Here is a 16,508-nt window from a genome sequence, read left to right on the forward strand (position 1 = left end):
GGACAAGGAAAGGATGGCCTGTAAAAGACCGCTTTGGATTGTGGGAAGATAGGTTTAACTAAAATAAAGCAGGATCTGGCCACAATAGACTGGGAGCAGCTCCTTGTGGGTAAGTCTGCAACAGAACAACTAGGGAGCTGGTGAGAGTACGGGTCCAACATTTATCCTTTAGTGGGAAACATAGGAGCAAGCAGTTCAAGGAACCCTGGATGTCTAGGACAATTCAGCACTGGATGAGGAAGAAGGGTAGGGTGTTTAGTAAGTCCAAAGGTAACAATTCAACTACAGCGCTGGAAGTGAGGAGGGAAATGCAGCAATTAGAGCAAAAAGGGAGCTTGTAAAAGGATTTATGAAGTGGATTGTGGAGAATCCTAAAATATTTAATAAATACATGGAAGAGGTTAGCCTAGGAAATACCCATTGGGGACCAAGGGGGTAACCTGTGTGTGAAGCTGCAGGATATTGGAGGGTGTTAAATGAATACCTCTCTTCTGGCTTCACTCTGGAAAAGGAGAACGTCGGTATGGAATTCAGGAAAGGGACTGAGAGGAGCTTGCACAGTTTGACATGGGGAAGTATCAGAGGCTTTGGGCTTTAAAACAACCAAAACCCCTGGGCCGGATGGGATTGCATCCCAGGCCATTTTTGATTGAGATGAGAAATGTTGCCACTGAGTGGTGAGCCTGTGGAATCCTCTGCCATAATGAATGTTCTTGAGGCCAAACCCTTTAAATGGTTCCAAGGAGATGTTACATTTAATTGTGAGCTAAAGGAATCCGAGTATGGGGGGAAAAGGAGGAGCAGGAGACTCAGTCGGATGATCAGCCATGATCCTATTGAATGGTGTAGCAGGCTCCAAGGGCCAAACAGGCGAAACTGAGGACTGCAGATGCTGGAGAGCAAAGTAGTGGTGCTGGAAAAGCACAGCAGGTCAGGCAGCATCCGAGGAGCACGAGAAGAGCTTGTACCCGAGAGGTTGATTCATCAGGATGAGGCTGGTGGGCTGAGATGAATGGGAGGGGGACGGGGGAGGAGCGGGGTGACGGGAGCTGGCTGAGAATGTGATAGATAGAGGAGGGTGGAGCAGATAGGTGGGAAGGAAGATGGACAGGTAGAGGGGTTGGTGGGGGAGGGGGGTGGAGGGGAGGGGAAATGAGGAGACTGGTGAAATCCATATTGATCCCATGTGGTTTGAGGGTCCCAAGGCAAAACATGAGGCTTTCCTTCAGGCAAGGTGGAAGATGAGGTGTTCCTCCTCCAGGCATCATCCTCCACTAACTACAAAGAGACCCCATCACCAGGGATATATCTCCATCCCCACCACTATCCACGTTCTATAAAGACAATTCCCTCCGTTACACTCTTATCAGGTCCACACCTCCCACCAACCCACCCTCCTCTCCCCCTGTCACTGCAAGAATTGGAAAACCTGCACCCACAGCCCCCCCCCCCCCCCCCCCCCCACCCTGCTTCCAAGGCCCCAAAGGTGCCTTCTACATCCATCTGAGAGTTACCTGCATTTTTACATGTGTCATTTACTGTATCTGTTCTTCATAATGTGGTCTCTTCTACACTGGGGAGACAGGACACCTACCTGCGGGACCCTTCAGAGAACATCTCTGGGGGACATGTACAAAACCACTCCACTGCCCTGTAGCTGAACACATTAACACTGCCTCCCACTCCCCCAAGGACTCTGGGTCTCCTTTAATTGCCATTCCCTCACCACCCAATGCTTGCAGGAAGAACGCCTTCTCTTCTGCCTTGGGACCCTGCAATCATGTGATCAATGTGGATTTCACCAGTTTCCTCATCTCCCAAGCCCCCCCATCCCAGATCCAACCTTCCAACTTGACACCACCCTGTCAACCTGTCCATCTTCCTTCCCACCAACCTGCTCCACCCTCCCCTCCGACCTATCCCCTTCACCCCCAACATCATCGACCTATTGCATTCTTGGCTATCTTCCTACGCGGGCCCCCCCCCCCTCCCCTCTCATTTATCTTTTAGCCCCCTTGGCCTACAAGCCTCATTCCTGATGAAGAGCTTAATTTGAACATTGATTCTCCTCCTCAGTTGTTGCCTGACTGGCTGTACTTTTCCAGCACCCCACACTCCAAGGACTGAATGTCCTACTGTTCTTCTGCTTTGGTTTACAGCTTGAGGATAGAGTGAGGCTGATACATTTTGTATTAAATAAATGGGCTCCTGAAATAAGTTGCTGATTTTTTTTTTGTATTCTTCAAAAGCCAGACTTGTTTTGGACTGGAGTAAAGATCATTTCATAAGAGCTCCTTCATGACCTTCTGGTACCTTTTTTGAAGGAGATTGTGCTTTTCCAATGTGACTTTCCCAAGTTAGTCTGGAATCTGTTTAGCTGGGTGGCTATGAAGAAACCTTATCGAGGAATGTGCTAACACGATACAGCAGGAACACCGAGCAAGATGTATCCCGCTCTATTGAATCCTCTGATATGGATCAATATCCTGTAACACTCTCAGAGCAGTGTGGATATACCTATACCAGTATAGTTCAATAAGGCAATTTGTCACCACTAACTCTGATAATTAGGGATAGACAATAAATGCTGGCCCAGCCGGTGGTGTCCACTTCCTGTGTTTGATTAGGAAAAGCCCTTTGAGCCTTTCTCTGCCATTCAATACAATCGTGGCTGATCAAACACTTCAATGCCTTTTGCTCATACCATTTCATAACTCTGCCATCGATAATCAGAAATCTATCAATATTTTCTTCAATCAGACTGAGACAGAGCTTCTACAACTGATAGAGAATGGATGAGGTAGATCAGAGTTTTCCTTTCACTTCAATTTGTGTAAACAATTTGCACATATGAACTAAAATGAACATGTTTTATGTTCTACACAGCTGTGAGGTTATGTTCATATAAATGTATTTTGCTTCTCTTTTTAATGTGTTTTTGATGTTTTATCAAATTAGAAATAGGAAGATAGAGGTCATGCTGCACTAAGTGATGTAATATGTGAAAATCAGTGAATTCTGAATGGCCAATACAAGGTTGTGGCTTTCACAGTAAATTTACTGATGGGAGAGAATCCTCTGTCCAGAGTGATCTGTCAGATGTCACATTTGCCAGATGTTTATCCTTTAAAAGCACATCATAAAATAAACCTCTGTCTAACTTTGAAAATAAAGGAGGACAATAAGAATTGGTTCCTGCTGCTAGATGTTTAATCAATTTTGTGTTGTAGTTTGGTAGTTTCTCCATAGCTTTTCTCTCTGCTTATGGTGAACAGAGGGGTCAAGTTTGATAGTTTCCTGAAGGTCAAGAGAGAAGTACAATATTAGATGTTTCAGTGGGTGGCCTGTGACTGATGTGGGATGTTGGTGAAACAACAAGAACAAATCTGTCAAACACACATTGCTCAAACTTGCCGGGTCTGACAGAATCTGTGGAGAGAGAAGCAGTTAAAGTTGAGTCTTATATGACATTTCAGGAGGAGTTTAGGTTGAGTGTTAACTTGGTTTCTTTGACCACAGATTCTGCCAGAAATGTTGAGTTTCTCCAACATTCTCTGTACAAAGCTAATGTCATAAGCCTGTTAAATTACTAAATCACTTAAGTAACTGTCCTTGAGTAAAAGTCTTGTGTGATACCATGAGCCATAAAGCACCAAGAAAATCACAAATCAATAGCATTACCTGTGACCTGGACCATTTGGCTTATTCCTATGGAAAGTGTTTACAACTAACCACACGTGAACAGAATAGAATTTAGCTCCTCAATTAATCAAATGAAAGTTATTGCTTGCTGAAGAATGATTTAGACCCTGTGAAAGGATTAATTTGGGGAATGTACCTTCCTATAACTTGATTGATACTGGTCGAATAATAAGCTACAGTTCAAAATATAAACCAGATTCCTTGTTCAGGCCTAGTCTCTGTAGGGTACTGCAGATTTTGCAGCTCTTGTTTGGTGATTGCGAATGTTTTTAACTTGGAGTGGAAAGCAAACATTTCAAATATTAAGGTCCCCTCTAAATTGTTAAATTGTGCTGATTAGTGGTGTTGGCAAATATAAATGTGCAATGAATCATACATAAATCTTACTCCCTCTCCAAGCACTCATCAATCTTGTTTTTAGATGTGATGGTCATATTTTTAGAAGCAGGTGAGCAGTTGTTTAGGATGATGGAAAGGCAGTATATGCTTCTTAAAAACATTCATGCTAATGAAGAGCAAACATTATCAACATTGTTAACCTAAAACATCCCTGGGTGCTTCATAGTGTGAGGAGGAAAATTACACTGAATCCAAAATTTCAGGAGTGGTGTCAAAATGTTTGGTCAAAAGCAGAATTATAAGGAGAACCTTAAACAAGGAGCAATTGTTTTAATGGCAGAGACTTGGAGCTGGCTCGCCTGTTTGTGATGGAGGGTGGTGCCACAGCATGGGTTTAGTTCTTAAACTGACTGAGGTTACCATGAAGCCTCTGCTTCCTCAGCCTCTCCTATCGCCTGAACCATGTTGACCTCAGGTTAAACCCTCACCAGCCCTGGCTTTCACTATAATGGTCCTCCGGGATGATGGTGACCTTATAGAGGAAATATGTAACTGGGCTATTGAAGATCCCAGTGCTGGAGTGAAGGAAGAGTTGGGGATGATGGAGGGAGAGCCACTGAGTGACCAGGAACAAAGCTTTGTGAAATAGTGTTGGGTTAGAGGAAGCGGGTGATTTAAGAGCAATGAAACAAAGAACAAACTTTGATTTTAGGTACTGGAGAATAAAGGGCTAGGTTTTTGCCAGTGAGGCAAGCACCTCCTCCAGAAAGATCCCGACTCTGCAGACATCCTTGGACTTCCAAAGCCTTTTTAAACCCCAATGCTTGCTGCAGGAGGCTGGATAGTTGGGTGCAGTGCCCTTGGGAGTGGATCATGGATGGGCAGGTTTCAGTGATTGAATTAAAGGTCTGCCTTGGTTATCTGGGACTTTGTATTCATTGTTTTTGTTATGACACAGTGGTTAACCCTTCTGTTAACTTAAACTAAATAGGAAAAACTTAGCTCGTCTCGTAGTCTGTTAATGTGTGAGTGACCGAGAACTCCCCAAATTCCATAATTTAAGGAAAAATATCAATTTTTTTCTTAAAAGTGAACATTAAACAACTATTTACAAATGTAAGCCCCCTTTCTCTCTCAGATCTGTTTTCTACCTCCAACTCATTAACAATATACTGATCCAATAAAAGCCCTTATTAAGATGTGGGCAGCACGGTGGCTGTGGTTCACACTGCTTCAGGCGACTCTGTCTGGAGTTTGCACGTTCTCCCTGTGTCTGTGTGGGTTTCCTTCGGGTGCTCCGGTTTCACTTCAGTCCAAAGGTCAGGTGAATTGGCCATGGGAAATTGCCTATAGTGTTAGTGCATTGGTCAGAGGGAAATGGGTCTGGGGTGGGTTACTCTTTTTTTTTTTTGGAGGGTTGGTGTGGACTTGTTGGGCCAAATGTCCTGTTTCTACACTGTAGGGAATCTAATCTAAAATTACATCAATGTAATTTTCAAAACCTTGCGCCCTCTCTCTGATGCTAATTTGCCTTGTATCCATCCATACAGAATTTACCATGGGCAGTCTTCCAAAGCCAATATGCAGGGGTGTGGGAATTTATTTCAGTCAACTATAATCTCTCATCTCTTTAAAAGTCACGGCAAAAGAAGCCATTCATGAAACCCATTCAAATACTTAAAATCTCCAACCACCTCCAATCCCTCCTAAAAATGAAGAAATGTTGATACTGACCCCATGTCATAGACAACTTTAATTGATTTATTGTTGTCACTTTTACTTAAGTAGAGTGAGCGGTTCAGGCAGGTCTTGGCAAACTAGGAGATCCAGATCATGGGACACTAAGGCAAGGCATACAAGGTTACAGCTGCACAGGAGGTGGGCAAAAGCAAGGTGGACATTCTATTTGAAGTTAGAGAAGTCCATTCTGCAGGAAAGAAGCTTCTTTGCTTTAACCTGTTAGTGTGTGTGTTCCAGCTTCTGTATATCCTGCCTGACTGAAGAGGTTGGAAGAGACAGGAAAGTGCTTTATTGGCCTCATTTAATCTTTTGATGAATTGTGAACTGAGTCCCCCAACCCCCACCATTGAGATCCTGTCAGTTTTGAAATTGATTCGCTTCAGATAAAATTAGTCCTTGGGAAATGATAACGAAAAACTCTAGTGAAACAGATGATTCTTATAACCTACAGTAGATTCACAACATTGAACGTTTATCTAACCATGAATCGTATTAGTGAAAAGTCAATTTAATAGTCAGTATGAGTTGCATTTGTATTTTACAATATATAGTTCCTAGATTGTTGGTATGATAACCAAACAAAACTGATAAGACTCCAGGCTTGGTCTGACAAGTGGCAAATAACATGCCATGAAAGAGCTAGGAAATGACCACCTCCAATGAGAGGGAAGCTAACCATGGCCCCATGACATTCAACAATGTTACCATCACCGAATCCCCCACTATCAACAATCTTGGGATGACCATTGACCAGAAACTCAACAGGACTCATCATATAAATACTGTGGCTACAACAGCATGTCAGAAGCTAGGAATACTGTGGGCGGCACAGTGGCACAGTGGTTAGCACTGCTGCCTCACAGCACCAGAGACCCGGGTTCAATTCTCACCTCAGGCAACTGACTCTGTGGAGTTTGCACATTCTCCCCGTGTCTGCGTGGGTTTCCTCCGGGTGCTCCGGTTTCCTCCCACAGTCCAAAGATGTGCAGGTCAGGTGAATTGGCCATGTTAAATTGCCCGTAGTGTTGGGTGAAGGGGTAAATGTAGGGGCACGGGTGGGTTGCACTTTGGCAGGACGGTGTGGACTTGTTGGGCCAAAGGGCTTGTTTCCACACTAAGTAATCTAATCTAATACTGTGACAGGTAATTCACCCCATGTCTCCCCAAAGCCTGAGCACTATCTGCAAGGCACCATTTACCTGCATGAGTGAGTGCAGCTCCAACAACACTGAACAGGCTCAACACTCTTCAGGTTGTTGTAGGCAAGCAGGTGGGAATAGGTCAGCCTTTTTGTTTTGAACAATTGTGGGATTTGCACTAAGAGGTGGGTGGGGATGCTGCACTGCATTTGGTGGGTGGGGGCCCTGTCTGATCTCTGTCACTTACCTGGACCTGGGCATCTTCACTGACCACCTCCCTGGACCCTATGCCTGGCACCAGCAGCATCCACTGGTTGGTTCTGATGCAACAGATTGTTTGAACTACTGTTTAGACCAGAGCAGTGCTGGAAAAGCACAGCAGTTCAGGCAGCATCTGAGGAGCAGTAAAATTGACATATCTGGCAAAATCCTTCATCAGGAATACAGGCAGAGAGCCTGAAGGGTGGAAAGGTAAATGAGAGGAGGGTGGGGAGAAAGTAGCATTGAGTACAATAGGTGAGTGGGGGAGGGGAGGGGAGTGGAGTGGATAGGTGGAAAGGAAGATAGGCAGGTAGGACAAGTCATGGGGACAGTGCTGAGCTGGAAGTTTGGAACTGGGGTGAGTGGGGGAAGGGGGAAATGAGGAAACTGGTGAAGTTCACATTGATGCCCTGGGGTTGAAGTTTTCCAAGGCAGAATATGAGGCACTCCTCCTCCAGGCTTGAACTACTGGCCAATCCGGTTGGCTGGTAGCTCTTGGCTTGTTTAGCCCTTCGGTGTGTTATTGGGGGCAGCAATTTTAAGTTGGCCATCTGATGCCAACCTTCTTAACAGAGCTGAGGGACACAGGCCACCTACCTGCAGCCCCTGGCTGTGGAATGGCCCGGGTGAGTGGGCTTCTCACAGCTGATTGAGAAAATGAGGACTTGCCTTAAAGGGTTCCGTTCAATACAAGCAATGACATTTTGAAGTGTATCTGCTGTTGTAAGGTTGGAATCAAAGCAGTTAATGTGAGCACAGCAAGAGGTCTCAAACAACAAGATGTAAGTATTTGCCAGGAGCCCTTCACAATAGTACCACGGCCCTTCTTATTTCAGTACATTCAGTTGGGAAGGCAGCTACTGCCCCAGTCTAGTCTCCTCAGAAAAGCAGCACCTCCCAGAACTGACTCCCTCTGTTTACACTGCTTTGGGGTGTCTAGCTAGGTTCTAAACTTTAAATGGGACTTGAACCATAAGTTCTGACTTGAGCAAGGATGTAGCAACTGAGACTTGACAATCAACCAGTCGTCTTTTTATTTTAAAAATTGAGATTAAGTTTGACACTGTATTTAAAATGATCTATGCTTTGTTCTGACACATATCTCTTTATTAGACCTTTTATTTATTTTGTTTTCTGAACTCTTCTTCATTTAACCCCTACTCAAACACTGAAAAAGCAATCCCTTGTGCTTAAAATACTGTTTTGCCTCATAGCCTAAATGAGGATGTTAATTAAAAGGAAATAATTGTTCATTAAGTATGTCACAAATGGCAAGAGGAATAATTTTCCATCCACATAGTGGAACTCTGAAGGCCATGTTTGAATCTGTGTTGACTGCTAAATTTCTTTCAGACTGCTAAATTAAGGGAAACTAGTCCACTGTCACAATTAACTGGCTGTTTGTTTGCTTCACTCATTTTCTGAAAGATGCTCCTGTGGGATATCTCAAGCTTGTCAGAATGAAGCATTGGGTCAGACTCATCCTGACAAAACAGGAGTCTGCAGATGGTTGGATTAAAATTTGGTGTCTGGGATGATGCAAGGTTTTCTGCATAACGGGAATCTCTTGGGTTGGCTACCCAATTAATTTCCGGGTAGACTATCCTATCCCTGTCCGTTCTCTCCCTCCTCCCTTAACATCATTGTTTGCTAGTGGCCTTGTAAAGTAGACTAGACATTGGTACCATTTTTCATCTGCTTTAGACAGCACTAGATTCCTGCCTCCTCCAGCAGCATCCAGTGGAGATATTTAAAAAGTCAGAACTTTCACAGGTCATTGATCTTCTCCTGCCCCTATTTTAAAACTTTGGAACAATGGAGACAGGCAGTAGGCGTTCTATAGATGTTTGATAATTGCTACCATATGGGATTATATTTCTGTGCTTTTGTTTTGTAAAAAGAAATGGGGACAATAAGTTATTTTTGTAGTAAGTTGTTCCCAGCTTTTTATTTACAGGAAGTTTTAATCAAAAAAACCACTTTTCTGATTAAAGTGGAAAGATCAATGTCTGCTTCTAGTTCATGAAAATAGTTTTTTTTTAATTTCCAGCATTTTACAACACTATCATCTTTCTCAATCTGTTAAACCAGCCTATGGTTTCCTTCACATGTAGTGAATATTTTTTTAAAAATTAAGTGCTATTATGTATTTTGTGAAATTTTATTTGTGGGAACTTTACATACAATGTAATAAAGTTGCATTTAATTATTTTAAGATTTTAAAACCATTACTGATTGATCTTGTAAATGCATTTCTCAGTTATGCATATTCTTACATTAGTCAGAGTTGAGCCCAACTTGTTACTCATCAGCCTGGGCTGTTTATTTCCACTGACTCTGTTTCCCTTCTCTCAACAAGGTTTTGCTTTCCCACAGACTTTTTGTATCCTCGAAACTTAAATATGTTTACAATCTTTGTCGGGGCATTAGTAATATTACCCCATAGTGAGCATTACAGAATGGATCTCAATGGGCCTCCTGCACTGTCCCAAATAAATTAAAAATAGTAGTTTACTTCTAATAAGCCTTCGTTGTCAGAGGCAGTTCTGTCTTATTTGCCACTTTCTTTTTGGTCCCAGATGCCTTTGCTTAATAGTTTGAGAGATTGCATCTAAACAGTTTCAGTAACTTTTGGCCTTGATCTCTTGCTGCTGACCCTTTTTTATCCTTGTAGGAACATAGTAGCGAAAGGATGTCCTTCGGCCTGTTTCACCATTTGTTTATGGTTGCTCTGTATCGTGACTTCATACACCCAACCTTTCTTCCATATCCCTTAACTGCAATAGCTAGATATTTTAGTTTTGAAATTTTCAATTAACTCAACTCTGTGCATACTTTATGAATGCGTGATCCACACTTTCAGACCCCTCTGTGCGAAGGAGTGTTCCCAAACACATTCATCCCTGAATGGCCTACATCGCACGTCCTGGGCCTCCTTCACCCCCGAAGCTCCCTCATCATCCACCTCGGAACACTTCAACGCCAGGATATCAATGTTGACTTCATCAGTTTCCTCACTTCCCCTCCCCCCACTTCACCCCAGCTCCAAACTTCCAGCTCAGCATTGTCTCCATGACTTGTCCTACCTGCCTATCTTCCTTTCCGCTTATCTTCCTTTCCATCTATCCACTCCACCCTCCTCCCTGACCTATCACCTCCATCCCCACCCCCCCCTTCACATATTGTACTCTTTGCTACATTCTCCCCACCCCCACCCTCGTCTCATTTATCTCTCCACCCTGCAGGCCCTCTGCCTCTATTCCTGATGAAGGGCTTTTGTCCGAAACGTCGATTTTCCTGTTCCTCGGATGGTGCCTGAGCTGCTGTGCTTTTCCAGCACCACACTCTAACCGAGAATCTGGCCTACATCACAGCACATTGTTCCAGTTTGTCCAGCTCCATTAATACACACTCGTGCTCTTGTTGGTCCTTTTGCTCTTGCTAACTTACCTACTCAATCTTTGAATCATTTGTGAACTCTTCTATTGAATCACCTCTTAATATTCTATATTCCTGTTCTCCCTATTGATAAATCAATCTGAGCTGCAGTTGTTCATCTAGCACTGGATTTTCCCAGCAGTTTTGTTACCGGCTTATGAATAGTTTGGACCGACTTCCTGAATACAGACTCTAGCATCAAGAGATGGGATAGCCTCTTTCTTTTTTCTTTTGGAAATGACAGTTTTTAATTTGGACAAAGACTTCCATATTCTGTGACTGGTTAATCTTCACGCTCTCCTTTCTGTCTGCTAAACTTAAATTGTACTGCCCCCTCACCTCCGTGTTGTCTGATTCTAATCCAATCTGGTTTCAAACCAATTCCTTTCAAGGAGGTTTTTGACCATTTGAGTCCATTCTGTTTTGTTTCAGTTTGACCCATTCCATCCCCAAATTCTGTGCTATTTTCTGTGAAACAATTAAAATGTCTTGAGTAGGCAAGTTGATGCTAGACTTATTTTTGTTTTATTTGACAGTTAACATATTTGCAATCCAGCCTTCATTGACAGTATTTTGTATTGAGATTTTATTAAACTTTTTATTTTGATTTTCTTTTTCACTTCACTTTCAAAGCAGCAATCCATTGAATCACTAAAAAGTTGAATGTTTGATTTATCCTTTCTAGTCTAGCATATTTGGACATCATCTGGAAAACAAAACTAAAATGTTATTAAATTCCCAAATATTTAATCACTGAAGAATAAGGAGGCACTGAACTGTTGTGCTTTTAGATGTTTCAAAATTTGACAAGAAACTGAGACAGACCTGGTATTTTGCTCTTTTTAACTATATATAGCCACAATTTTTAACATTGTGATATTTGATCTTTTAACAGCTTCAGGTAGTCCCTCCATTCACAACACTGCAGCCTAGTGAAAACAGTAGCAACTATCAGAATTTGGAAAACTCTAGGCAAAAGGTTTCCTGAGCATTTTATATTCTGCATATATTTATTAACAGGATCATGACAGTAATTCTTTAATGTCTGTCTTCAGTTCCATTATAAGCCAGTAATAACGAGGCTAAACCTTCACAGAGATCATGGCACGGGATTGTGCTGGTTATTGTAACACCTAATTGAAGAGGGATCAAATGTTGGAGAACACAGCTAGTGATGTCATCTTTTTCCAGTTGTAAAGCCAAGTGTATTTCTGAATAGGAATTCCCTCCCAGTTCCATGTGAGCCTTTCACAATAAGACATTGACCTGGATTTTGCAGTGGTAATGATGAAAATGTGCTTGCTATCGTTGCCCCACTCAAACTAAGTGACTGCAAGTTTGGAATTGTTTCCTAAGCTGAATGATGGGCATGTTGCTGGCATTCATTGCTCCTCAGTGTCCTTTAGTGATTTCCACTACCCCCTCCTCTCTTTGAGTGCAGTTACTAACCAGTGAGTTGATAAAGCTGTCTTTATGCTGTTAATCTTGTATGGAAAAGTTGCATGATGATGAATGAGGTTTCACTGTGGTCGTAGCTACTCACATTGGCCCCAAGGGGTAAAATTTGACATTTCACGAATTTAGAATTATTTCATTATGATAAAATTATATCTTAATTGTTCATAGAATTTAATTTTAGCAGCTTTATCAGATCTTCTATCTGAAAATGTAGATTGATGAAAACATTTGGTGCTACTTTTTGCTGTCTGAGTGAACACTGCAATGTGATTGGTTGTGTAACCTACTTGCTGACATTATAGTTGCTTGATACCTGTAAATCCCTTTGACTTGGTGCCTGATTCTGAACTGCTGTCAGGAATGAGGAAATCCATGTCAAATACCTGTTCAGTCTTTGAGAGCTGCTTTCTTTGTAGCTGACAGATTGGCCTGGATTTTGGGGTCAGGAATAAATCAGCAGTGATGTTGAATTTGTTATCTATATTAAAATATGACAGCTGGTGTAAATACTGCTTATATAATCCTAGAAAATGTCTGAGGGAAATGAAGTAGATATATCAGCAACATTTAAAAAGCATTCAGACCGAGCCATAAGCAGGCAGAGAATGTAGGGATCTGCACCACACTCGGGCAGATGGGATTAGTTTAGAATGGCAACAGTGGGTGCAGACCTGGTGGGCTGAAGGGCCTGTTCCTGGGCTGCTGTTGTATTTGGGGTGTGGGAAAGGTACCCTTTTTTTGAATTTTAAGTAATATTTCCTCAGCACCTGAAATTGGACTCAAACTATCAAGACAAGCAGTGGTTGAGTGAATATTGAAAGAGAGGGGCTTAAGCCAGGGGGTGACTTGTAGAGAAATTTGAGGAAGACAAAACATGAATGAATAGATGGAATATTTATTTTAAAAACTTGTCTGGAATCCTTAAATTTAGAAAGCAGATTTTAAAAGGTGGAGTCTTGTGTTAATGTTATTCCTAGCTATCCCAATGTGATGGAAAACATTTAGGTAATCTGTAGGGGATGACCTGTCATGGGAAACGCAATAATGTTGCTGCTTCATGAAATAATACCTTGTTCTTTTCTCTGCTAGGTTTATGAAATTTTAAAAAGAACAACTTGCACCAGGGCAAAATACAGCATGGGTAAGAGATTCCTCTGTCCTTTCCTTTACAGAAAGGCACAGTACTACATTTCATCTCTATAAATGGTCACTAAGGCAGCCAGTGAGACTGATGCACTGTGTCTGTTGAAGCACATACTCTATCACGAAGGCAAGTACTAATGTAATTTTTGCAGTTTTGTGTAACTGACCATGTGCTGCTACTCATTGAGTTTGCCAAGTACCTTCTCCCATGTTCTGAACTCGTAAAAGGGCAAACATCTTCACACATTATTTTCACACCTAGGTTCCTTTTAAGTTCTCATCCAAATATCTGAATAGCTTGATTGTGGTAATGAAGTTTTTAAGCCGTGTAGTGTAATATAATTCTCCTGTGTTTAAAGCAGCATCTGTTTCCTCCTAGGAATCACTAGTCTGATTGCCAGTGGAGTTTACACTGCAGCCTACCCTTTGCATGATGTAAGTAATACTGCTCCATGATTGACCTAATGGGCAATAAAATGTGTTACATTCCTTGTGGTACAGTCATGTTGAGCAAGTGTTGAATGAAGTGAGGCTTGTGTTACGAGACTCCATGAGACTTGTGGAGAGCAATGGCAAGTCGAAGGTAGGTGAAATCCCAGCTCAAGGTCTTATTAGAATCAAATGTATGTGTCAAATGAGGAAAGAAAAGATAATTAGTACCTTTTCTTTGCAGAACAACAGCTTGATTCATAATTAACTGGAACAAAATCCAATCACTGGCTTCAAAACCCAGTACCAGTTTTAGCAAGTGATGGCCATTTTAATACAGATTCCCTAAGTGCTTCTCTTTAAGGAAGGCAGTCCCAGAGGACACGTGAACTTTTGGGGAATCGTTCCATTTGTTGTCCTGCTTTGCAATGTGATCCACTGACTGCAGCTCCATGTCATCTCTCCTCGTCCCACCCCCAACCCTCAATCTGCCTGATGCTATGGTGCCTCCAATGTTCTGTTTGAGTTGGCCTTGGGTATTCTACCAGCCTGTTCTTCAGTTGCACCTGTTCATTGTGGGTGGATATTAGAAGGAATCCTTCTCATGAGGTTGAGTCTCTGAGTATCATGGACTTGTAAACACTTTTTTTTTTCCCAGACTTATTCTTAATGTTTGCAGGTTAGGTTTGCATAATTTTTCTGCCTCCTTATTTAAATCCCTCTTATTGGTTTTTAGTTTAACCTTTTTTTGGCCTCTTCATTGTGAGTGAGCTAATTGTGAGATGTTTCTGCTAACTTCACTTTGCCTTTCACACAAGTAGATGTGTCCTTTAATTAGCAACAATGCAATATAAATTTGGAAATTTTTCACATTTTTAACCTTAGGGAAACATTAGGCTTTTTAAAAAGAATTTATTTTTGTGGTATGAATGAAAGAGGGGTGGAAAATTACAATATTTCCTTTGCTCTCCTGTAGGGTCATTATGTTGGTGATTCGACCGAGCAAAATGATAGGAAGGTAGGTGAGATTTTGACCTAATAATGTCAGTGCTGAAATTTTAAAGAGTAAATGTCTGAAAGAAGTTTTCCTCCTGAAATTGAATTTGAAATGTTTTAATCAGTTCAACAATTTGTCAAAAATATTAATTTAAACAATAGTCAACATGTTTTAAGTGGTATCTCCTTGCTATGGAGAATTTTACCATTCTTCAGTCTACGAATGATTCAATTATTGAACATACTTCAGTGATTATGCTTTAGAGCACAGTTACACTTATCTCCATTGTGGAGGCATGGGTAGGTTTTAAATACAAACACTGAACTAAGTAGAGATAAATCTTGGTTTCCAAGATGGAGGGTTAATGGGTTAACAAGGTTGAAAAGCAGTCATTATGTAGAACCATTTAACAATATTGGAAACATTCAGTATGTGAGGTCAGTTTAACAAGGTGAAATGCATTCATTATGTGAAGCCAGTATAATGGCAGATGGCTTAATCTTTTACAATTGACACTCACTGATTGTAACGGTCACCCAATCGATATGTATGTTGTCTTATCTGGATGCTCTTCCTTATAAAATGGCTAACTAGTTGATTGAGAAACTGCTGTTCCAGAGAAGACTGAACTTGTGTCCCTCTAGTTCTGGACATGAGCGATCATTCTTTGTCCCTCCCAGAATAAAGATGGAGGTAAAACTATACTGTCTGAGCATTTTGGTTTGACGGGGGTTGGAGGGGGGGTAACGGGATGACCGTTAAGTGCAACTGTGTCTACAATACTGTTTCTTGGATGTAATCTAGTCAAATTAATGAAAATGGTTTTCAGTAATCTGTATTTTAATTGAAAGTTTGTCAGTGCATCAAGATTCTACTTTCCATGACAGATTAGATCCACCAAACACGAACGCTGCATCACAGGTCTGTTTTCCTCGGGGAATGTTCAGCATAAACACACTCCAATCCCCAAAGATAAAGGAGTAAAATTCCAGAAGATTGTATTTATCACCTTTTGAGCCCTCTCACACACAACATATCTATCCCCAGTGAAGCTAATGTCTGTTCCCACTAGTGGATCCACTCCTCCATATTAAAAACTTCCAATTTCATCCTCTACCTTTTTTTTTAATGGAATTTGAGCTATAGGGGGAGATTGATTGAATGAATGGGCTGGGGCTATTTTCCCTGGAGCATCAGAGGCTGAGGGATGACCTTCTAGAGGTTTATAAAATCATGTGGCATGGATAGGGTAAATAGAGTCATAGAGATATACAGCATGGAAACAGACCTTTCAGTCCAACCTGTCCACTCCGACCAGATATCCCAACCCAATCTAGTCCCACCTGCCAGCATCCGACCCATATCTCTTCAAACCCTTCCTATTCATATATCCATCCAAATGTTTCTTAAATGTTGTAATTGTACCAGCCTCCACCACTTCCTGTCAGCTCATTCCATACACGTACCACCCTCTGCGTGAAAAAGTTGCCCCATAGGTCTCTTTTTATATCTTTCCCCTCTCACCCTAAATCTATGCACTCTAGTTCTGGACTCCCTAATCCCAGGGAAAAAACTTTGTCTATTTACCCTATCCATGTCCCTCAATTTTATAAACCTCTATAAGGTCACCCCTCAGCCTCCGATGCTCCAGGGAAAACAGCCCCAACTTGTTCAGCCTCTCCCTGTGGCTCAAATCCTCCAACCCTGGCAACATCCTTGTAAATCTTTTCTGAACCCTTTCAGGTTTCACAACATCGTTCTGATAGGAAGGAGACCAGAATTGCACGCAATATTCCAACAGTGGCCTAACCAATGTCCTGCACAGCCACAACATGACCTCCCAACTCCTGTACTCAATACTC

The 16,508-nt window shown here is 41.9% G+C and overlaps 1 protein-coding gene across 3 annotated transcripts in view; it reads left to right on the top strand.

Annotated features, from left to right (window-relative positions):
- The window catches only part of ano1a (anoctamin 1, calcium activated chloride channel a), a 214,552-nt gene that overhangs the window by 72,429 nt on the left and 125,615 nt on the right, over positions 1-16,508 (top strand). For all 3 annotated transcript variants that reach the window (XM_072592818.1, XM_072592819.1, XM_072592821.1), the window contains 3 exons: positions 13,167-13,218; positions 13,600-13,655; positions 14,626-14,667. In XM_072592818.1, the coding sequence (XP_072448919.1) occupies positions 13,167-13,218; positions 13,600-13,655; positions 14,626-14,667 (150 nt within the window). The remainder of the gene's footprint in view (positions 1-13,166; positions 13,219-13,599; positions 13,656-14,625; positions 14,668-16,508) is intronic.

This window comes from Chiloscyllium punctatum, chromosome 22, assembly GCF_047496795.1.
Source record: "Chiloscyllium punctatum isolate Juve2018m chromosome 22, sChiPun1.3, whole genome shotgun sequence".
NCBI classification, from domain to species: Eukaryota; Metazoa; Chordata; class Chondrichthyes; order Orectolobiformes; family Hemiscylliidae; genus Chiloscyllium; species Chiloscyllium punctatum.